The sequence below is a fragment of the Odocoileus virginianus genome, chromosome 23, assembly GCF_023699985.2.
Source record: "Odocoileus virginianus isolate 20LAN1187 ecotype Illinois chromosome 23, Ovbor_1.2, whole genome shotgun sequence".
Classification (NCBI taxonomy): Eukaryota; Metazoa; Chordata; class Mammalia; order Artiodactyla; family Cervidae; genus Odocoileus; species Odocoileus virginianus.
This window is the reverse complement of record NC_069696.1, coordinates 5,978,487-6,001,074: the sequence shown is the minus strand read 5'-3', so window position 1 is coordinate 6,001,074 and position 22,588 is coordinate 5,978,487. Positions and strand designations below refer to the sequence as shown.

Genomic DNA, 22,588 nt, shown 5'->3' with positions numbered 1-22,588 from the left:
GTTAAGTGTATCTGTATCTTTTATTTAAAAAGAGAAGCCCTAAGGCAAATGTGACAAATGCTGATTCTCAACTGGATGGTGGTACATATACATTTGAATTATTCTTTGTACTTTTCTGTATTTTTTAATGTCTGAAAATAATAATCATAAAAATCTGCACACTGTTTTCCAAAAAACAAAAGCAGTTATCTGGATAGTGCCACATCTGTCCCAGACATTAATTTCATATGTGATTAGACATGTACTAGGTTTTTTTTTTTTTTTAATATTTATTTGATTCGTCTTGGTTGTGGCACTTGGGATTTTTTTTTTTAATTGCAGCATGTGGGATCTCGTTCGCTTACCAGGGGTTGAACGCAGGCCCCCTGCATTGGGAGTGCAGAGTCTTAGTCACTAAACCACCATGGAAGTCCCAAGACATGTATTAGTTTGCTATTCTCACTCATCAGCGCCAGGTATTTGCACAACATTGTAAAAATAAACAAGAGGAGGACTTAACAGGAGGAGGACTTCCCTGGAGGTCCAGTGATTAGAACTTCATGCTTCCACTACAGGGAGCATGGATTCCATCCTGGTTAGGGAAGCTCTGCATGCTGCATGGTGTGGCCAAAAATAAAAAGGAGGGATTGCAATCCAAATGAGTGAAGACCATCTCATCCTGACCTGGTCTTGCATTTCCTGCATTGGCAGACAGTCTTTACCACTATCTGAGGTGTTATTGATATTTCTCCCGGCAATCTTGATTCCAGCTTATACTTCATTCAGCCTGGCATTTCGCATGATGTACTCTGCATGTAAGTTAAATAATAAGAAGGGTGACGATATGCAGCCTTGACATACTCCTTTCCCAGTTTGGAACCAGTCTTGTTTCATGTCCAGTTTTCACTGACCCCAGACCAGCTGAAACCAAAAGGTTGATAATGTCAGCCTTCACCCAATCAGAACAATGTCCACGGGCTGATCACACCCTTCTCCTTGTAAGACTATTGTAAGACTACTGTTAAGACTTAGTACCTGTAAGACTACTCACTACCCCCTCCACGGCAAGATAGTTTTGAGAGCATTAGCCTGCGATGGCCCCTCCTTTCCTGGCAAAGCAATAAAAAGTTTTTTACTTCATGCAAAAAAAAAAAATATATATATATATATATTTTTTTTTTAAATCACTTTATCTCTGAGATTTAGTCTGGCACCAGTGAAGAGGCTGAATATCTGCAACAAGGGGAAGCTAAGGAAATCGATTAAGCCGTAGGCTTTTGTCAACACATCAGCGTTGGCTAACGAATTATATAATGTACCCCAAAAAGGCAAAAGGCTACTATTACGGGAACCAGTTTTTAGGGGCTCTCAATTTTCTGTAAATGTAAAGCTCCTCTGTTGGAGGGGGGATGTGTGTATTAGTCGCTCAGTCGTGTCCGACTCTTTGCGATCCCACAAACTGTATAGCCCACCAGGCTTCTCTGTCCACGGAATTCTCCAGGCAAGCATACTGTGGTGGGCTGCCATTCCCTTCTCCAAAAAGCTCCTCTAAAAACCTGTTAATAAGTAAAATATTGACGCTTTTGCTTCCATTAGGGCAGAGACAGTAAAATAAATTCTGGCTGGCAGAAATAAACGTTTTTAAAGACCATAGTCTACAAGACTCGGCCAACAGTCAGACGCCTCACAGGCAACAGGTCTATCCGACCCCCAAGCCGGCTACTGGTGAAAAGCCCGTGAGGCTTCACGGGGCGGGGGCGGGGGCGGGGCAGGACTTCCGGGCTGCTCTCTCCCCATTGGCTGTGCTGCCAGGCGTCCTGTGCAGGAAGCGGAAGCCGAGCTCACAAAACCGAGGAGGCGGGGAACTCCGCCGGCTTTCATCTCCCCTTCGCCCGTCTCCTGCGTCAGGCTTGAGCTCCCGCCGATCGTCCGCCGTCACACGTCGCTTGCCACCATGGCCCTCAGCGATGCCGACGTGCAGAAGCAGGTGAGCGCCAAGTTGGGTTCCAGGAGGCAGGCAGGCGCATCCCCGGCCTGCGGGAGACCCGCGGTAGCCTCCTCGGCCAGGCCTCCCCGGTTCCTGGGCCCGGTCTCAGATGCCGGACGTCGGCGGTAGGCGTGCCGCGGGGCTGTTCGGGTCGGGGCTGGCCCAGGGGTCGCGGCGCTGGCTCGGCGCCTCGTCGTTCGCGGGGTGGGCGGGCGTTGAGCGTCCAGGCCCGGTCTTCGGGGAAGGGTCATCAGGCCACGGTTTTTAGGGAAGTCGGCCCCTTCTTTCTGAAGTTTGTAGGAAAACCCTGACTAACGCTCACTCACCGTCTTGTGAGTCTTGTTATATGAGGAATTCGGTGTTTCTTCCTTGGAAATTTTCATTTGCTCGGAAACGTCTTTGTTTTATTTGTTACCTAATCAGCGCTCAGAAGGGCGAAGTGTCTCACTTTAAGTGCATCTTCGGCTGGTCACAGAAGGCGGCAAGAACAGCGTCTGTGAGGAAGGTTAAGGCGTCTTCACCAAGTGCTTACGGAGCCATGCGGGCGTGAGCATCAGCCCGTGCGGCGTCTGAGCGTCGCTGTGGAAAAGGACGCGGTGCCCTCCACACAACCTAGTAGTGGTCACGCCCCGGCGCCGGCCCTTTTCCCCCCTGATTAGGATAGAGCGAGAGCTAAGGGTTCCCCAGGAAAAATACCTTATAAAGGTAAAACCGTGGTGAAAACCAAAGGCATCTTTTGTTTCTGTAAAACGGTAAGAGTGGAGAAATGCATGGCTTGTACCCCTACACGCTCCGCGGGGTCTCCATCAGGGCGACGCCTGCGCTCCCCGTAATTCTCAGCAGTGACCCGGGCTGAGCACCAAGCGCAGACCAGACATGTAGAAACCCTGGTGTCCAGATTCCTTCCCCCACTGTATTCAAGTATTTGTCCGTGTTGCTTTTCCTGTCTGAGGAGTATGGTCATTTATTTCAGCAAATCTGCAAAGGAATTTGATTGGAAAAGGGTAAAACCGAGTAGATTGAGCAGGAAGAAGAAAAGTGTAATTTAACGGCATATTTTTCTGTCTTAGGGGTGGAGTTAAATGTCCTGAAGCAGGTGACTTTCTCTTGTTGGAACTCCCAGAGGCACGGTGTATTCCTGTTGACTGTAAACGGGCTTCTCTGATGGGGGTTAAAATGAGTGTTTTGCTCTAGGCTGTGCTGATCTAGTCAGATCTAGTCGCAGAGGATCCAGCAGGAGTGATAAAGGCAGATAATGCAGGTTTGAATCAGGGTTTACCTCCAGAGGCCAGTGTCTTTTAACATTTATAAACTATATTTATTATTGTATTTATTTCCTATTAAAGAGTTTGTGTGTTTTTTTGGGATGTGGACCATTTTCAAAGTCTATATTGGATTTGTTACAACATTGCAACATTACCTGAGAAGGGAAACACACTTCAGTAAAATGATTGTTGAATGAATCAGGAAAGATATTTTCTTGTCATTCAAAAATAAAAGAACCTTTTCCTTCTTCTAGATTAAGCACATGATGGCTTTTATTGAACAGGAAGCCAATGAGAAAGCAGAAGAAATTGATGCAAAGGTGAGATTCCACTGTCTAGGTTAAAGAAGTTACCAGAGTTTGACATGGTCTTACTTTCCTAATTAGTACTGAATAACATTGCTTAACAGAGCAATTTTGAGTTGCACAGTATGTCTATGTGCTATGTAAAATTTTTCTTTTCTCTAGATATAATCAAAATAGGCCAGAATGTACCATCTAATACTTAATTTTCATTGTTCTTTTAATTTATTCTGCAGTAGTACAAATAATAGTTGTATTTCCCTGTGCTGTACGCTATATCCTTGTTACATGTTTAATAATTTTGATGACCATCTGAGTGCTGCAGTTTCTTGTATAACTAGTTTCCTTATTTCTCTCTGGGACAAATAATAGTGCTTATGTTTCAGCTGCTAAATGCATTTTTATTTTAAAGTAGTCTTATCTCATATGACACCATCATCTGTACTTATTTCCTGTGATAGGTGTGGTAAAAGCTGTTCGGCATTTATTTTAGAACATGAAGGTTCCAGTAGCTGTGCAAAGCATTGGACATCTGAATGAGTAACTTTAACTAACTTCCAAAGTCATAATTTCTTACTGCCTGAAAATCATAGACAGTTGACACACTGAGATAGCCTTTGTAAAAAGTGACTACTCAATAATTAACACTAAAAAACTAACAACTCAAATTTATATAGTTCATCATTTTAAAAGGACCATTAGATTTTGAACAAGGATAGAATATTATTTTTTTCTTTTATAAGGGAAGACACTTAGACTGAGATTACTTGACCAATTTTTTAGATAGTAACTCGGATCTTCTAACTCCAAATTCTGTATCTTTTTCATATACAGAATCTTCTGATTATATACTTTGTAAATTTGTTTGTAGGTACTATTATCCTTGATTAAATTTTTACTCTTTGGCTTCATTTATGACAAAAATCACTGATCTTTCCTTTTGAATAAAAGGAATGAGGAGTAATCTTTGAAGATGAGTTATAACTCTTTTTAGTTTTAGATACAGAATAAAGTGAATTTAAGCAAATACCCGGGTCACCAGCAGCTTAAAATAAAATTGTCAAATCTGTATAATGAAATAATAATAATTAATGTTTTGGTAGGCAGAAGAAGAGTTCAACATTGAGAAAGGTCGTCTTGTGCAAACCCAAAGACTGAAGATTATGGAATATTATGAGAAGAAAGAAAAGCAGATTGAGCAGCAGAAGAAAATGTGAGCTTTAAAAATCACTGGGCCAAGAGGGTCCAGCAGGTGCAGTAGGGTCAGGAGATACAGGTTCTGGTTTTACCTGGACCACTCACTGCTTATCTAACTTCGGTCACATTGCTTAACTTCCCTTTCCTCACTTGGGAACATGGAAGCCTTACTGGATTACTGAAAGATACAGTTGAAATAACTGATAAAGTCTTGCCACTTGGTAAGCACTCAAGAAATATTTCGTAATATTTGAGGGTAGGTGGGTATAAACCACTGCATGTATTTCAAGGAGTTCTATTTGGGTCCGTACAGAGAAAGGTATTTGTGTATCTGGAGAAGCTTGTACATTTTTTTCTCTGCAGCTCTAGTGATGATACTTTTCCATGCCTATTGCAGTCAGATGTCCAATTTGATGAATCAAGCAAGGCTCAAAGTCCTCAGGGCGAGAGATGACCTTATCACAGTGAGTAAATAGTCCCTTTAGTTATAGTATTATAAAATGTTTATTTGTCTATTATTGAGAATTCACTAGTTCATATTGGATTAAGGACTTGATTAATGATTTTTAGAGAGAAAACCTTGGTTAGCAAATCACTACACTAGATATTGTAATAAATAAAGAAATGAAAAAGATATGTGTCCCATTTTCAAGGACTCACTGCTCTGACAACGTATAGACTCTTCTGGGTCACACGACTCATGATGGAGGACCATAGAATGTCTGAGGGTGATGGGGACTTGAGGCTGGAAAGCCTGAATGGAGTAACATAGGGGCCCTGAGTGCGCGTGAGGAACTTTTGAGTGCTTTCAGTATTTTATGAAGAATATCATATATGGGATTCATGATGTAAGTTCATAAGTATGTAGACTAAATTTAACAGAGAAGAGGTTAGACACAGAACCATCTGAAAAGTATTGTCATCCAAAGGACAGGGCAGAAACATACACTTAGGTCAGCCAGCCTGAAGGAATTTGAATTGATTCAGAAACCAAGGAATTCCCTGTTGGTCCAGTGGTTAGGTCTCCAGACTTCCACTGCAGGGGGCATGGGTTCAATCTCCTATTGGATCTAAGAACCTGCAAACCACATTGCATGACCAAAAAAGGAAAATTCAGAAGCCAATCACGGATGCCTGTATATGCACTGTTACTCATAGTGTTGTCACGGAGGCCCTAGACTTCTTAACAAATGGAGAGATAAGTTAGATAAATATTGGGAAGGAAGAAACTTATGTTTTTGATGCTACGATTATATACCAAAAAAAAATAACAACACCTGAAAAACACTAAGAACTAGTGACTACTTCAAGATGGTGACCGGCTACAAAGAAAATATACAGAAATTGATAGGTTTTCCACATGCCAGCAGTAACTAATTAGGAATAAATGTTAATGAATAGGCCCAATGTGGAAAAGCTGTAAAACTGGAAATATAAAACTTGACTAAGTAGAAGACATACCATCTTAGATGACTAAAGAAACACAAATATCTTAAGATGCTGGTCTTGTCACATGACTAGTGTGATGGCATCAAGGCCTGAGAGGGTTGTCAGTGGTGATGCATTTTATGGGAGGACACTGGACATTGATCTTCTGCCGCCTCTTTTTTTTTTTTTTTCTGCCGCCTCTTTTAAGGCTGATACAAAATCCTGAATTTCAGGCCTGGCTGCCTGGAAGAGTGGTGGTTCCATTAATGAAATAGGAAGTCAGGAGAGCAAGAACAAAAATCAGATCACTTTGGACCTGCTTTGAGGGGTCAGGAAGCTTCCAGATGAAAATGTCTGCCAGGGTGTCTCTAGTGTGAGTTCACACTATAACATAACAGCAGAAACTAGCAGAATCCTATAACATATAGTAGAGACTAACAAAGCTTTGTAAACACAGTTACACTCCAGTGAAGAAAAAAGTAACTCTCTTAACGCTTAATAGACCCCAGAGTAGCCAGGGGCTTCCCTGGTGGCTCAGGCTGTAATAAAAGAATCCACCTACAATGTGGGAGACCTGGATTCCGTCCCTGGGTTGGGAAGATCACCTGGAGGAGGGCATGGCAACCTCCTCCAGTATTCTTGCCCGGAGAATCCTCATGGACACAGGAGCCTGGCGGGCTACAGTCCATGGAGTCGCAAGGAGTCGGACACGACTAAGCACAGCACAAGCACAGCAGCACACACTCGCCAGAGTTTATCCGCTTCTAAAACTCTTACACCCAGATGTCTTTCTGCTTTCAGTACCAACTTGATCTTTTAGTCTTCACTCACCTGTTTTCATTTCCTAATGAGCTAGGTTCCCTTGAGGGAGGCAGCTATGTGGGCTGCAGGGTTTTGTGTTGCTCAGTCCTGTAGGAGTCGAGACAAAAGACTGTATCTGCACTACAGCCTTTTGAGCGTGACCATGAAGAATTAAGTCAGTCATAGCTTGGAATTGGAGAGAACAGCATGAACCAAAACCAGGAATTGACAACACAAACAGGAAATGGAATTGTCCGGAAGAGCAGGGAATATAGGAGCTGAGGCTGGAGAGAGACACCAGGGTTTGGTTAGACTTGAATGCCTACCCGAGAGTGTGGAACATATCCTTTGACCTTTTCTCTTAACTTTTAGTAGGCATGGACATCTCATGGAGGGCCATGTTAAAATGCAAACTCCAGGCCCCATTTTCCAGAGATTTTGCTGTTCTCATCGGGCATAAACAGCCCAGAGTAATCCTGGTGCAGGGCGTCTAAGGAGCATGCTGAGAAATAGTGTTGTAGGATAGGTTTGGTGTTGGAGAAAGAGAACTGGTGATGTAGGGAGAGAAAATGAGGATATGGCTTAACTTTGATCTGAAGGTCAAGAAGCAGAGAGGCCTAGACTAGATGGCAGAAGTGGTCATTAAGAGAAGGCCGGGGCCTTGTCCACAGATTTTTAAACACTGCAGTCTGTAGGACTTGGTGACTGAGGAGTCAAAAAAGACTTAAGGTTTTCTTACCAGGTTAGGCACCTGGTTAGGCAATGGTAAATACAGGAAGAATAGCAGGTGGACAGTGTGATGAATCTTGGCATTTGAATGGCTTCAGAAGACCAGGTGAGGTTGGGGCTGGCGTATAGACAGCTCACAAGCCCAGTCTGTGTGTGTGGATGAGCTCATCACCATTGTGAATGTAGAATTCCAGTGTCAGGCAACAACCTAAGAAACCTCGAGCTTAACAGACAGGAAAACAAGACATTGCCAGGGACACATGGGGAAGGCAGTCATGTGGGAAGAGAATAAGAAGCCCAGGGACACAACTCTTTTTTTTTTCTTGTTTTGTTGAACTGTTAGCATTTTGATAGATAGCAAATGCAGTTATTCTGTAACATGCAACACAACGTGAGCTTTTGTTTTGCTAATTAGGAGAATTTTGTGAAAATAAATGTTTCTCTAATTGTTCTAAAGCACTTGTTTCCTCAAGCCTTTGAAGCCTAACATTGTGCCATTGGGTACTCTTCGGTTTAGCAGTAACAAACCCCAACCATGAGATGATGGGGATAGGGCAACATGTCCATATTTCAGTGCATTTTGTTCTTTTAAAACATTTATTTTTCCAGCTTTGCTCATAGAATCAAACTATGAAAGGCAGGGGATTTGTCAAACAGTTGGCTAGAAAAGCATGGCGACAACAGATGGAAGGACATGGTAGCAAACAGGCGAGCTCTGCTGCCCACAGTGCATCATCCTTTGGTTATTCTTCCCTACTCTTGACCTTGTTCCCCTGCCTGCTCTGATGCTTCCCAGTGTAAGAGCCCAAACTTTGGAATCCCTGTGAGGTATGAGTTTCTATTTCACCACTGTCTGCTGTTTGGTGGGTACATCTTTTAACCTCTTTGAACCTTTCATTTCTGATAGAGTGGAGAAAGCATACACCTGAAGGTTCATGTAGGAAAAGTGACTGTATAGTGCCTCATGCAGAATAGGTAACTGACAGTTTTCTCCTGTCACTTCCTAAACCTCACACCTTGTAAGGTACGGTTACTGTTGTTGGGAGATAAAGAACACAAGTAACTTTTAAAAATTTCTATTTGTTGGTCCCTGAAGTAGAGCTTTCCGGTGCTGACTGACAGCCAGCTGACTGTTCACACCTGGAAGGACCAAGGAAACATGGTTCTGTTGTTGTCATCATAATCAGGTTTTAGTTTCTTGCTTTCTAGGAGCATAGTCCTAAATTTTCAGGAACCTAGAGGCAGGTTCAGGTGGACAACTCTCCAAAATAAATTACTGATCTGTAGGCTGAGAGGTAAAGGCAGTAACTTACACCTGTCTCCATGAGGCATCAAGCTACAGCCAGAAGTTGAGTTTAGAATCAGAGTATCAGTGGAGTATTGATGGCTGATAACATTACCAGCCTCACCTGTAGGGCACATCTGTTCAGTAGACAGGAATGCTCTAGATAGGGGGATGGATAATACAATTTATTTCAGTTAGGTTTTAGCTTTCTTAGCTGGAGTTCAGTTTTTTTCAACTTCCTATGCCTTTGATTGAAGTTGTGGGTGGTATTAAGACTCATTTACCCAGTTCCAGATTTTTCATAGTGGGTTATTTTTATAAATGGCTGCACTGCTCTTTAGAGGTTGACTTAATTCTCATAGTGTAAGGCTGTCTCCAAACTCCCCTGCCCACCCTTACCTGCTTACCAGTGTGGATGGTCAATCATAAAGAAACATGATTGAGGGAGCTCTTGGTGAGGAGGGGCTGAGGTTTCAGCCAGATGTCGTATAACAGAAATGCTATAAATCTTTGTGCCATAAGCTTCCTAGATTCTGAAGGCTTAAAGTTCTTGGCAGTGGTTCCTGGAAAGTGGTGGGGTCAAGGATGACTCACTCAGAACCACTTCCTTCCCTCCACCCTCACTTCCCAAATTCTGATTGGTCTATAGGTGAGCATGAACCTTCCCTCTCCTCTTTTAATCCCCCACAATCATTCTAGAGATTGTGTTCAGTAGAGTAGATGAGTGGAAAACTTTCTGGGATGGAATGTTCCTGACAGTGTTGGGTGGACAGCAGTGGAACTGAGGGGTATTATCTCTACCTGGCTCCACTTTTAGCTTATCACTTACAGAGTAATTTCCAGTGTGTTCTTTACAACCATGTGAGATTTCTGTTTCTTTTAAAGAAGCAAGTGTTCATTACAGATTAGAAAATACAAACTTAACATAAAATTGAAATCATTGATAGTCCAGCCTTCTTACAGGTAAACATTGATGACACTTTGTCCTCTGTTCAGAGACTATTTTTTCTAAATAAAAAATAGAACCATCTTAAATGACTGTCTTAATGTTGAAGCTTGCTTTTCCAGTCTGTATCATGTATTTCTATGTCAGTCGGTAGGGCTCTTTTGCTAGAGTGTGAGCTCCCTGAGAGCTGAGGTAGTGCTTCTTTTGTGTATCTGTGTCCTTAGCACAGCATCTGCTTTACTGTACACCTCAGAGAATGTTTGTGGAGTGAAAACACAGCCATAAAGTGAAAATTGATTGGACACAAGCTGGGGCCAGCCCCATGTGGGTTCTCAGCTGAATACCCAGGTGCTTGGATAACTTTTTTGTTTTCCACCCTTTGTAGGACCTACTAAATGAAGCAAAACAGAGACTCAGCAAAGTGGTAAAAGATGCAACCAGGTACCAAGTGCTGCTGGACGGACTAGTCCTCCAGGTAAGTCTGCAGGTCAGATGTACCACAGATGGCCGTGCACCTGCAGGACTGACATAGTGTGAGAGAAGCCAGCTGTGCCCCTCCCGTGTCATCTTGTGAACACACAACTCCTGCGTGTTCTCATCTTGGCTCTTTGCCTTGTCTAGGAGGAGATGCTTGGAAGGATGGTGATGTCTCGCAGGTTGAATAAGACTGATATCTTTTTACTGGTTCTCTGTAACCCCCAACGATAAACCTTCCTAATTTTACTTCACCACTGAAATGCTTGTTTTAGGTATTGAGGTTTAGACCATGGGCTGTATCAATTTTATTTTCTGCTCAGCTGTTTAAATAACAGTATTTGTCCTCAACCTAGTTGTATTTTGTTCCCATCACTAGAGCATTGGGTATATTTATCTGGTTTGTGACACCAGAGTCTTGCTATGTTATTGTGCTGTGTAGGCCCTCTTTGGGGAAACTTAGGACTTTTCCCCCCAACGCTGAGAGAATTACAAAGACATTCTGTTCGCTGTTGCTTTATAGTTTTTGCTGTTGCATCTGTTTGTGCTTTAATAGGGTTTGTACCAGTTGTTGGAGCCCCGGATGATTGTTCGCTGCAGGAAACAGGATTTCCCTCTGGTGAAGGTAAAGTTTGGAAAAATCCTTTTTATTTTTAAAGATCAACGTGTTGGGTATGAAATGACAGCTCACCCATGGAGATTGGAAGAGTTTTAACTTGTTGGAGATTCTGACTTCAGTGTACCCAAGCCGCTGATTTACTGTCTCAAAAGAAATCAAGCTGCCAGCTGTGTTAGCACCCTCCTCCCTTCCTGAAGATCTTATAATACCATAATCTGAAAATTCAGTTCAGAACTGTACCTACTGGATTGGAGCCAAGGATGGGCAAGACCACTTAGAGCTGGCATACTCCCAGAGCAGCAGGCCTTAGTGCTAACTTAATACTGTCCTACACCTGGAGGAGGAAAGTAGGTACCAGCAAAGTGACAACACAGCATCACTCCCAGGGGCCAGTGTTGAGGAGCTTCTCTGTATCCTGTCTTAAGGGAGGAGACCTTGGCCCCAGGGAGGATCCAGGCCATGGTAGGCACACGGTGCCAGCTATTCAGTGTAGGTCGTTCTTCCCTGTAGCTTGTGGTCAGGCGAGGTCGAGAGAGCTTAGTCCCTTAGCAACCTCATGTTTAACACACGATGTTTGTGGTTGCCCCAAGTCACTTGTCTCCTAGGAAAGCACACTGCCCAGTGGGGCACAGTGTTCATTCTCATCTCCACTGTGAACTAATGAGCTGTGCCAGGGACCTGGAGTCTGGCTTGAGCCACCCACCTAGATGTGGGGCAGTGCACCTTGGTGGGCGTCACTGTGAAGCTGCTGGGGCTGGGTGCCGCCAGAGTGGCATTTGCTCTCCGTGGTGGCACTCTGTGAGATCTGAGGAGTGGGAAGAGTTCAGTGTATGTGTACATCTGTTCAACTGGTAATAGAATCAGAAAAAGACTAAAGTTCCTTCATGATGTTATTCATGTCTTGCTGGAACCTACACCTGGTGCTACCTTCGGTCAGGTTAGAACCTCTTCCATCTATCCTGTACCCCTTCCCCCAGCTCCCTCCTTTTTCAAGTGTGGTAAAAAGTGCATGAAGTTTACCATTGTTACCAGTTTTAAGCATACAGTTCTGTGCTTTAAGTACGTTTGCTCTTCTACAACTGTCCTTCTCCAGAACTTTCCCTCTTCCAAACTGAACAGCATCTCCATGAGCCCCTGGCAGCCACATCCTGCTCCTCTCTGTATCACACGGCTACTCTAGTGCCTGTGTAAGAGGAATCATACAAAGCCTGTCCTTTGGTGATGGGCTTACTTCACTTGCCATATTATCTTGAAGGTTTATTGATGGTGTAGCCAGAGTTGGAAATTCCTTTTTTAAGGCTGAATATATGAAACACATTTTATTTACTCATTTGTGTTTATAGACACCTGGGTGGTTTCTACCATTTGACTGTTCATAATGCTGCTGTGAACATGGGTGTGACACACATACAGTCTCTTTTATTTCCTTTGGATGGACAACCAGAGGTAGACTGGCTGGATCCTGTGCTAATTCTGTGTTTAATTCTTTGAGGGACTGTAGTACCATTTTCCACAGCAACTGCACCATTTCACATTACCACCAGCAATACATCTGTTCTTTTACTTGGAAAAATAAGTAGGAATATCTTTGCTTGTATAGATTGTTGGTTTTGAGGATAACTGTTCTGTGTGTGTGGTCAAGTTGCTCATTCGTGTCTGACTTTTTATGACTCCATGGACTGTAGCCCATCAGGCTCCTCTGTTCATGGAATTATCCTGGCATGAATACTGGAATGGGTTGCTATTTACTCCTCCAGGGGATCTTCCCAACCCAGGGATCGAACCCACATCTCCTGTGGTTCCTGCATAGTTTTTGATGAAACCTCTGTGTTTTTTTGTTTTTCCAGGCTGCAGTGCAAAAAGCAATCCCTGTGTACAAAGTAGCAACCAAAAGAGACGTTGATGTCCAGATTGATCAGGAGGCCTACCTGCCCGAGGAAATGTGAGGAGTGTTTCTGCTTTTAACATGCAGGTGGCTCTGGTTGCATGAATAGCCATACACTGGACCTTCCTCTGAGCTCAGTGCGCTGGAGGGCAGTGTGACCCCACTCATTTGTGCCTCCTGTCAGCGCCTATTGGTCTCCCGCTGTGAACCAGCTTTTTAATGGTTCATCCTGCCAAGAAGTAGAACAGATTTTGTACCCAGAACTTGAAGCTCGGTCCACATGTGACTAGATGCTGAGAAAGGGGATGGCTCCCTCTGGCCAGGAAAGTAGCCATGTCTGGCTGGTGGACTGCATGGTGTGGACTGAGCACTCGTGGTGCTTCTGCTGATGCTGGGTGCAGTGGGGTTGGCCACAGGAGCTCCTGGGCGGGGAGGCCAGGGCATTGTTCCCTCGTAGCTTTCCAGCTCTTGGCAGCTGCAGTGAGGTAACGTCTATGCAGAGCTGACCCAGGGCTCAGGATCCAAAGCCACTCTGCTGATGGGTAATTAGTGGCGGGCGGAGAGCAGTTTGAGGTCTGGTAAATAGCAGGTTCCGGTCAGAGCCACTGTTCCCGGTGCTTTGAGTCTGGACACTTAGGAAAGTCAGACAGTACATACCCTGCATGTCACAGCATCTACTCCAGAATTAAACAGACAGTTCACCCCTGAGGGGTTTGCTGACTGCTGACTGGAGCCTGGATCAGCTGAGGACTAGGGCTGTTGATTGGCAAATGGAGACAAAATTCCCCTTTTTCTTCTGTTAGGGAGGGGCAAGTTGTTGGAGTTAACAAAGGGAAATTGGCACATCGCCACTTGGGATGAGTTACAGTTACGAGTGACTGTGTTTATTGGCTTCTACCCAAGAGGAAGAAGAGAACTGCACCAAGTGTCTGTTTTCCTTAGATCTACACACATGGTTCTTTCCTGTGTTCTTTGTAGAGCCGGCGGTGTTGAGATCTATAACGGGGACCGCAAGATCAAGGTGTCTAACACACTCGAAAGTCGGCTGGACCTCATAGCTCAGCAGGTGAGTGTGGGGACACTTCTCAGTCGGTTGGCCTGTGGTTACTTTGAGGTGGTGCAGAGGACGTGTCGTTGGTTGGTATTTGAAATTTGTTGCTCTTTGTATGTTTTTGGACATTTTCTTAAAAGGAATGGAGGTTTTGGCATTCAGTGTCATTTGCCGAGATGATACCATGTACATGAGGGTGGGCTTGGGGTTAGAACAAGGGCTTTGTCTGTCTAGGATCTCACTATATGTGAGATGTATCAGGAGGTGCTTAAGAGATGCTTAACTACGGATGCTTAGCAAAGGCCCTAGAACCCCACACCTCTGCAGGAGTGACAGGAAACAAGTTGTTGCTTCTTAGAGGAATTGCCACAGGGCACCAGGCTCTTTAAAGTGTTGCTGTGTTTGCAGAAAGCAGTCAGGAAAGTTGAGTTGTCCCAGGTGTGGGGCCTTTTCCAGGGGTGCGGTCTGCTTAACCACAAGGCACATGTGGCTAAATTTGTAAAAGAAGGTACATTGAAAATTCCATTTCCAAGGTGGCATTGACCACATGTGGATGGCAGCCACTGTCCTGAGCTTGGGCCCTTGGGGCTTTCCAGTTGCTTCTTTGGACGCCGAGGCACATACCTGCCTTAGCGGCTTTCTACTCCGCACAGGGTGGGTGCTCTATCTGTTGAGAGCGTGTCACCTCTTCTGCCCACGTCAGAACATGATGGAAGCCCCGGATGGTGGTGACTTCTGTCACTTCTCTTTTTCCCCACTGAGCAGTGGCCTGAACCCCACAGATGTGATTGTAACATCACTCTTGGCCTCTGCTGGGATGTCCTTGCCCTGTGACTTCCAGTTCAGCCTGTCGGCTGTGGCTGAGGCTCAGGTGGGTCCTTGCCAGGCCACACTGCCTCACAGAAGTTCTCCACTCTTCACAGATGATGCCTGAAGTGCGGGGAGCCTTGTTTGGTGCAAATACCAACAGGAAGTTTTTGGACTAAGCCAGCAAGAGGTGCGTGACGTGAATGCTCCCGACATTGGAAGAAGCAAGATGGCCTGATAGCTTCCTCTTTGCTGTCCTCTGCCCTTATTTGTCAGTGGATGCTCTTCTGTAGCTAATGTTTTCCGACTGATGGTAATGATGGGAGTCTCAGTTAGTACAATAGGAAACCTTCCTCTAGCTTGTCTCAAAGTAGCACAACTTCCCGCCATTCTGTAGCTCGCAGTTGCAGGGCCAGGTGTGGGTGCATGCATGTACCACACCTCCTGCTGTCCTGGGCTCCACCATCCAGCCTACAGGCGGTGGGGTGGTAGATTCAGTCCTCCAGTGCATGTGGGCCTCATCCCTTCCAGCAGCAACAGCAGCTTCTCGCCTATGTGTTTGGACCTGGAAGTAGTCTGTAAATGTGATTTTAAGGTCTATTCATGAATCTGCTATATTTATTAAAACACAACATGGAGGTGGATGTCACTGTAGTTTATTACACAAGGGCTGCGACGTGTACTGAGTGACCTGGAATGCAGGAGCCACAGCCCGGCAGTGTTTCACCACCAGTAGCTCCCTCTCTCTTCCTCTGCTCCTTCTGAACTCACCGAGAGGCACTCTCCCAGTGGAAACTGTCCAGGGTCAGCTGGCCTCTGAAGGGGCTGACGGCGTGATGAAGGAGGTGTGCTGGATCTGGCAGCATCAGACAGGAGGCGGCGTGGGCTTGGCAGGGCGCAGTTGCTGTGTGTTTGATGCATCAAGACTTAAAACGCTGTGTGACCGGAAGATGAGGTGTCTGTTCTCCACCCTCAGAGTGACCTGAATTGACTCGTGTAGCTTTGTCCTGAGTGGATGCAGCTGGGAGGACGTGCTGTCTCCTCACAGCTCACGGCATTCACGTCACACAGGGCTGCATGGGTGGAGGGTGTGGAGCCAGGGGATCCCCAGCCTTGGGACAGTTGTCGTGGTCCCCTTGAACTAAAATACAATCCTGCTTTTCCCCACATCAGTGCTAGGATGAACTAAGTTATTTACTCAGAATTCAGTTCAGTTCAGTCTCTCAGTCGTGTCCGACTCTTTGCGACGCCATGAATCGCAGCATGCCAGGCCTCCCTGTCCATCACCAACTCCCAGAGTTTACTCAAACTCATGCCCATCGAGTCAGTGATACCATCCAGCCATCTCATCCTCTGTCGTTCCCTTCTCCTCCTGCCCCCCAATTCTTCCCAGCATCAGGGTCTTTCCCAATGAGTCAACTCTTCACATGAGGTGGCCAAAGTACTGGAGTTTCAGCTTCAGCCTCAGTCCTTCCAATGAACACCCAGGACTGATCTCCTTTAACATGGACTGGTTGGATCTCCTTGCAGTCCAAGGGACTCTCAGGTTTTGGAAAAGGCAGAGGAACCAGAGATCAAATTGCCAATATCCGCTGGATCATCGAAAAAGCGAGTTCCAAAAAAACATCTATTTCTGCTTTATATACTATGCCAAAGCCTTCGACTGTGTGGATCACAACAAACTGGAAAATTCTGAAAGAGATGGGAATACCAGACCACCTGACCTTCCTCTTGAGAAACCTGTATGCAGGTCAGGAAGCAACAGTTAGAACTGGACATGGAACAACAGACTGGTTCCAAATAGGAAAAGGAGTACATCAAAGCTGTATATTGTCACCCTGCTTATTTACTCAGAATTAACAAGAGTAAATCCTCGAACTGACTCAGTTGAGATGCAGTGATGACTCTGTTCAGGTGGTCGGCTCCTGAGCACTGGGGCCCTGGTCACCCAGGGGTGGGCCTGAGGGGGACAGAGCAGGTGCGAGGAGGGCGAGCAGCTCCAGTGACGGCCGCTCACCCCCAGTGCGCCCTGACGCCCCGGGCGGCTCTGAAGGATGGGGCTGTGAGCAGCACCCTTCAGGAAGGCCGACCTGAGGCCAGGGTTCTGGGCCCCTCCCCCACACCGTGCCCCCTCCTCACTCCTGGGTGGGGGCTGTGCCACCAGCACCGAGGGACCTTAACCTGCACAGTTGCTGATGCCACTGTAGCTGTTCACTGCAGCCTAAGTTTGGCTTTGAGTTTCCAAAGCTGCATCGAAAGACAGTCAGTGGTTAAAGTGTCTGCCCACCCTTTTGTCGACACAACATCCCAGACTCCTTGTATGAACCACCCCGTGGGGTCTATCACGGGGCTCCTTCCCCTCTCGGGGCCTCCTTTACAAAACGACACACTGTCTAAGGGCCCAGCTCAGGGGGGACCAGAGTGCCCTGAGACAGGAGACCCCCCTGTCCCCAACCTTCCAGAGGCATCACTCGTGGCAGCAGCTGTGGAGCCTGCAACACAGCCAGACATGGGCTCACTGACCACAAAATCAAAGCCCTGGAGGCTGATGGGATCCCAGTCCAGCGAGTTAGGGGCCTCCTGGGAAGTCTGTTCTGATCCTATGTGAAGGGGGAGAGGTTCACGCAGTGCCCAGCATCCTGCTACAGCATCCCCGGCACCTCCATGTGCCCGCCGCTTGGCTCCCAGCAGCTCACGCCCATCAGGCAACTCCAATTGCAGATGCCACTGGGGGCTGGAGTCCTGTCCTCTGTCACAGGCCAGCACACTGCCCCACCCTGGCCCCTCCACCCTCCCTTGGTGTTCAGCCTGGTCCCCATGGGCTGCCACTCACCCAGCTAGGTAAACAAACCAAGCTCTGAAAACACTGTCAGGGAGGCTGAGGCCAGGACAGTGAAACAGCCCTAGCAAGAGTCCTTCCTTGCTGATCCCCAAGAACTGCCCCCGGGCAACAGGGAGCATGGACAGAACCGGACAGTGTCTGCAACTGATCTGTTTCCGTTCCTCAGCACAAACAACAGATCAACAGGATGGAACCCACAGCCCAGAAACAGTCAACTGATGCCTGACAAGGGAACCAGTGGCAATGACGGCTCTTTAGTGAATGGTGCTGGGACATTGACTTGCAAAAGAACTAGACTGCTGTCTTACACCACTCACAAGACTAAAGATGGATCACAAAACAGATCATAAAACTCCCAACAGCGGGAAAAGTTCCATGATACTGGGACCTAAAGCACACACAACAGAAGGTAAAAGAAACAAGTGAGACCACATCAAACCAAAAAGCTTCTGCACAGCAATGGAAACCATCCACAAAATGATAAGGCCGCCTACTTAATGTGGGGACAACTGCAAGCATACATCTGATATGGGGCTGAGACAAGAATTCACAGACAGCAACGGGCAAAGAACCCATGAGAAAATGCTCAGTGCACTTGATCATCAGGGAAACCACTAAGATCACCTTACATCTGCCACTGGCCATAAATCAGTTAGAATATGGAGAGGGAACCCTTGTGCACTGCTGGTGGAAATGCACCTGTGTCCACAGCAGCGCTGTGTACAATAGCCAAGTGTCCATGGACGGATGAATGAAGATACAATAAAAGTCACGCAGAAACACATACTGTGTGATTTCCCCGATATGTAGAATCGATTAAAAAATGCAAACACAGAAAAAAAAGATGGGATATGTGGTTCACAGAGGCAGGAGATGGAGACTGAGTGAACTGGGTGAGGCCCCAGCGTGCAGTTACAAGGTCAGTACATCCTGGCGGTGTGGTGCTAAGTGTGGCAACTGTAGTTAACACTGTTCTGTGTGAGAACGTTGCTAAGACAGTAGATCCCAGATGTTCTTAGCATTTTTGTAGCTCTGTGAGCAACGGCTGTTACCCAGTGGTGATCATTGCTGTAGTATGTGGTTGTCAGGTCATCACGCTAAACACCTTGGACACACACAGTGGCCAAGTGTCACTCACCCTTGATAAAACCGAGAGAATGGTTTTGTCTGCTGGTTGACAACGGAACACATCCTTTCTATATGGCCAGTCTTGAACTTCCAAATGCACATTTACATGTGCAGACATGTGAACTGAGGCATGGTAGCCACTCACTCCCACCACCTTCCAGAAAACGTGCATGATGCACCTGCCTTGTGACAACTGCTGCTGGAAGAAGTCATTGGCTCCCAACTTGATGGCCTTCTCCATGGCGAACAAGGTCAGGTCACCGCAGCCCCTGGAAGGGAATGGTGAGGGCGGGGGGGTGTCTGCAGCTGCGGGGACCAGCTCCAGCCTGTGAACTTCTGGAAGACTAGGGTCCCGGTGAGTCAGGGAGCTCTTCTGTTTTACTGACGCCCTCTTTCTTTTCATTGATCCACGTGGCCTGTGCCTGAACTCCACGGGCTCCCTGGTGCAGGTCCTACAAGTTACTGCTGTCTTGCACGTATGGACCCTTGTGATGACACGTGACCAGTTCTCCAAACTAAGCCCGACTGAGATCCCAAGGGGTGGGGTGGCTATGTGGGTCCCACGGCTTTGCCTTCACACTCGGAGCACGGCCAGCTCAGCCCCTCAGTCCAGCATCGTGTCCGTTTCTCATGGCATCATCATCTTGGTGTGCATCCCTAGCTGGAGACACTAAGGGGAAAGTGCCCACACCCTCTGGGTCCTCAGGCCCCCTTGTTCCCACACCCAGCATCTCCTGTCCACCCCTCCCCTCTTGAATCTTTTTGTCCAGAGCCAGGTCACTGTCGGCTTCCCCAGGGTTTACTCCCAGCACCCGGGGGTCAGTCTGTCTCTTCCTCCAGGCTTCCTGTCCAGACCTGGACAGCAGTGCCTGGCACTCGGCCCACCTTTTCTGAAAGGGTCGATGTCACCACCGATTGCTGTTTTCTCCCCCAAAACAAAGAACTTAGAGATGTCCACAACATGCCGGCCGCCCGGTAACGGAGACAGACTCTCCAGACACCAGGACCTCCTCCCAACACCGTTTCTTCTGACATTTTGATTCCAAGGCCCACAAGTTCCCAGAAGAGGGCGGACCGAGCACATGGGCAGCTAGAGTGGCAGCACCAGGGTCTCCCTGACAATAGCCAACCAGGATGTGAGAGAAACATCTTCCCAGACCCATGGGAGAACGTCCCCAGTGCCCTGAACGCCATGTGATTGTTGGCACTGCAGCTTCTCAGGCTACAAAACCTAAGTCACAGTCTGTCCGTTTCCACAAACAAGACTTCGGCTTGTTTACTGAAGTCCTGTCCTGTTACTCCTCGAATGTCTGCCTCCACCGGAGAGTGACGTTCCACTGGGTTCCAAGGAGCCTGTCTCCCAAACTCCCAGACACGGGACCCACACGAGGTAAAGTGTAGCCACAAGCAGATCACTGCAAGCTCTAACCATGCTTCTCTTCTGCTCACTGGACACCCTACTCGTTGGAAGTGCGTGCTCTTACTATTGACAGTGGCTCTCATTCACCAAACACATAGCAAGGGGAACAGGATTAGAGGTAGGTAACGGTTAAAGCAAACAGCATGGGATCAGAGGCAGGTTATGATTTAAGCAAACAGGTCACACTCAGTTCTGACCTTAAGCGTGAAATGAAATCATTGGAAATATTTTTTGAAAGCTTTTACATGTGGCTGTGGTGGTAGGGACCGGTCAGAGAGCCCAGAGGCCACCCTGAGGCAGCTGAAACCCCAAGCACGGAGCTGGCTCCCTCACAGAAGACCCCGGCCTCCCCAAGGGGCTGAGAGACGAGTCAGCTGCGGGGGGCAGGGGTGGCTGTGGGGGCTGCTGGGGTCAGGGAGGGAAGCTGAGGAGGGGGCCACTGGAACACCTGCAGGGCCAGGGCTAAGCAGTGGCCACTCCTGCCTGTGCTCCTCTCCCCCTTGGATTCCGCCCTGGCCGTGTGGCCAGCCTTCCTCCTCATCCCCTGTGCCCCTGTGCACCCTGGGCCGAGTGTCTCAGCAAAGCACATCAGTGGAGGCATGGCAGGGCTCGGGGGTGACCTGTGTGTCCCCAATGACTTGGCCAAGACGCAGCTGCAGAACCAGTGTGGACAGGAAACCAACAAAGGAATGCATGTGGGGGCAGCCATGTGTATCGGGGTGTGGGGCCCCCGAAGACTGGGGCAGGGCTGGGCAGTGGCTTGCTCACCCTGGACTCGCTAGTCCACTTGCCCAGTGGCCGAGAGGACTGGGGGAGTTGCACAGGCTTGAGGGTTGGGGGAGGAATTCAAGCCAGAACAAGGCTCAGAGGAGCCAGAACAGAACCAGCCAGGAATGGAGCAGAGACTGGCCCCCAGGGAGTAGCCCCAGCACACATACATGTGCACACACACACGCTTCTCTCCAGTCAACGTTACCATGCACACACAAAGATGTGTACACATGCACACGCCCACTTCTCCCCTGACCCACCATGGATGGGCGGCTCGGTGCCGAGTTCTGCTAACACGTTGCTGGCGTCCAGCCTCTCGCCCGGCTCACCTCCCTTTACTGTGAAGTCTGCAGGGGAAGTTGCATCCTTCCTTCTGTCCTGTGAGTGACCGCGTGAGCGCCAGGTACATGGAAGGGACTTCATTTCATAAACGCTGAGAAGTGACAGCTTAGTTCCTAGGACTGGGATGCAACGTGCTTTCCTCCTGCTGACTCAAGCCTTGGACATGCTCCGAGGGGCCAACTGCAGGGCTCTCAAAAACAACCGTCATGCTGCCGCCCTGTCTGGAAGAAGCTTCAGACCCGAGCGGGCAGTGTTTTTCCAAACTGAAAGACTTGTTGAAGGCAGCTGCGTGGCACTGGCATCAGGAATGCCGAGGGACAGGTTCAGAACACCACAGCCGCCTTCCTGGCTGCTCTCTCTCAGCCCAACTCTCACTGAAGACTTCTGCTAAAGTCACCCAAGGCAACAAACTGAGCCTGGGTTGCAGAAGGGGAACAACACTGGCATAACCCAAGACTCAGCACAGCCCAAAATACATAAATATTTAAATAAGAATAAACCCAAAGGAAAAGCCACACTGCCAGGAGAAAGACTTTGGGGGCCCAGTGCTTGGGGGAGGGGATAGCTTGGGCCTGCAGCCAGCGGCATTCCTCCCAGAGGCCTCTCCAGAAGGGTTCAGGGTGAAGGTTGCCTCTGAGGGCCTAGCCCTGAGTGAATCTCGCCCTAGAAGTGCTCCCCATTTATAAAACTCAGCCACCTTTCCTCCCAGTGACAGAGGGTTAGAGATGAAAGCCATTACTGTTCAATACAAGGAAACCTTTGCATGTTTCCAGACATCAAATGGCAAGCTCCATCAGAACTGAGACCAACCCACTCTTCACTCACTACTGGCTTCTTGTCTTCCCTGGTTCCTCCCCACCAGGCTCCTGTTTCTTGTGCCAGTCTGAAGCAAGCAAGGGTGTTGGGGATGGTACACCCAGGGCTTAACAAATGTAAAGGTTAAACAATAATCCTGAAAACAGGGGTGGATTAACTACCATGTTCCACGGAACCAGACTCCAGAGCTGACCAGTAGAAGACACTCTGTTTTGGTCTCAAGGAAACAGACCTGGGAAACATACCCTGAGGGATTCAGCTAAGCTCTGGCTAAAACTGTGGGGACATTCTGGCTTTTGGTGACAGATTCACGTCTCAGCGAGAGGGCTTGCAGCTGGGAATCCAAAAGGCAGAACGAAACTGTACCTGTGTTCAGGGTGGGGTGCTGGTCCAAACAGGCTCGCTCATCAGGACGGCAAAGGGGGCCAGGGTCCCAGCCGCCTGCTCCCCCCACCCCACCCCTGGCCAAGGAGACTCAGAGTCCAGTGAGACAAACACTCCAGCTGGCTTCACG

The 22,588-nt window shown here is 47.6% G+C and overlaps 1 protein-coding gene across 1 annotated transcript; it reads left to right on the top strand.

Annotated features, from left to right (window-relative positions):
* The first annotated feature begins 1,813 nt into the window (after window positions 1-1,813).
* Window positions 1,814-15,393, top strand: ATP6V1E1 (ATPase H+ transporting V1 subunit E1). Its single transcript, XM_020896545.2, has 9 exons — window positions 1,814-1,966; window positions 3,486-3,551; window positions 4,637-4,746; window positions 5,128-5,194; window positions 10,305-10,394; window positions 10,950-11,018; window positions 12,860-12,954; window positions 13,876-13,963; window positions 14,872-15,393. Exons 1-9 carry the CDS (start codon window positions 1,934-1,936, stop codon window positions 14,932-14,934), a joined length of 681 nt encoding a protein of 226 aa, XP_020752204.1. The 5' UTR covers window positions 1,814-1,933; the 3' UTR covers window positions 14,935-15,393.
* Window positions 15,394-22,588: the final 7,195 nt, after the last annotated feature.

Coding starts and splice junctions, on each gene's coding strand:
- ATP6V1E1 (XM_020896545.2), top strand. CDS start 1,934: ATGGCCCTCAGCGATGCCGACGTGCAGAAGCAG. Junction 4,747..5,127: donor ATTGAGCAGCAGAAGAAAAT/GTGAGCTTTAAA, acceptor TGCCTATTGCAG/TCAGATGTCCAATTTGATGA. Junction 10,395..10,949: donor TGGACGGACTAGTCCTCCAG/GTAAGTCTGCAG, acceptor GTGCTTTAATAG/GGTTTGTACCAGTTGTTGGA.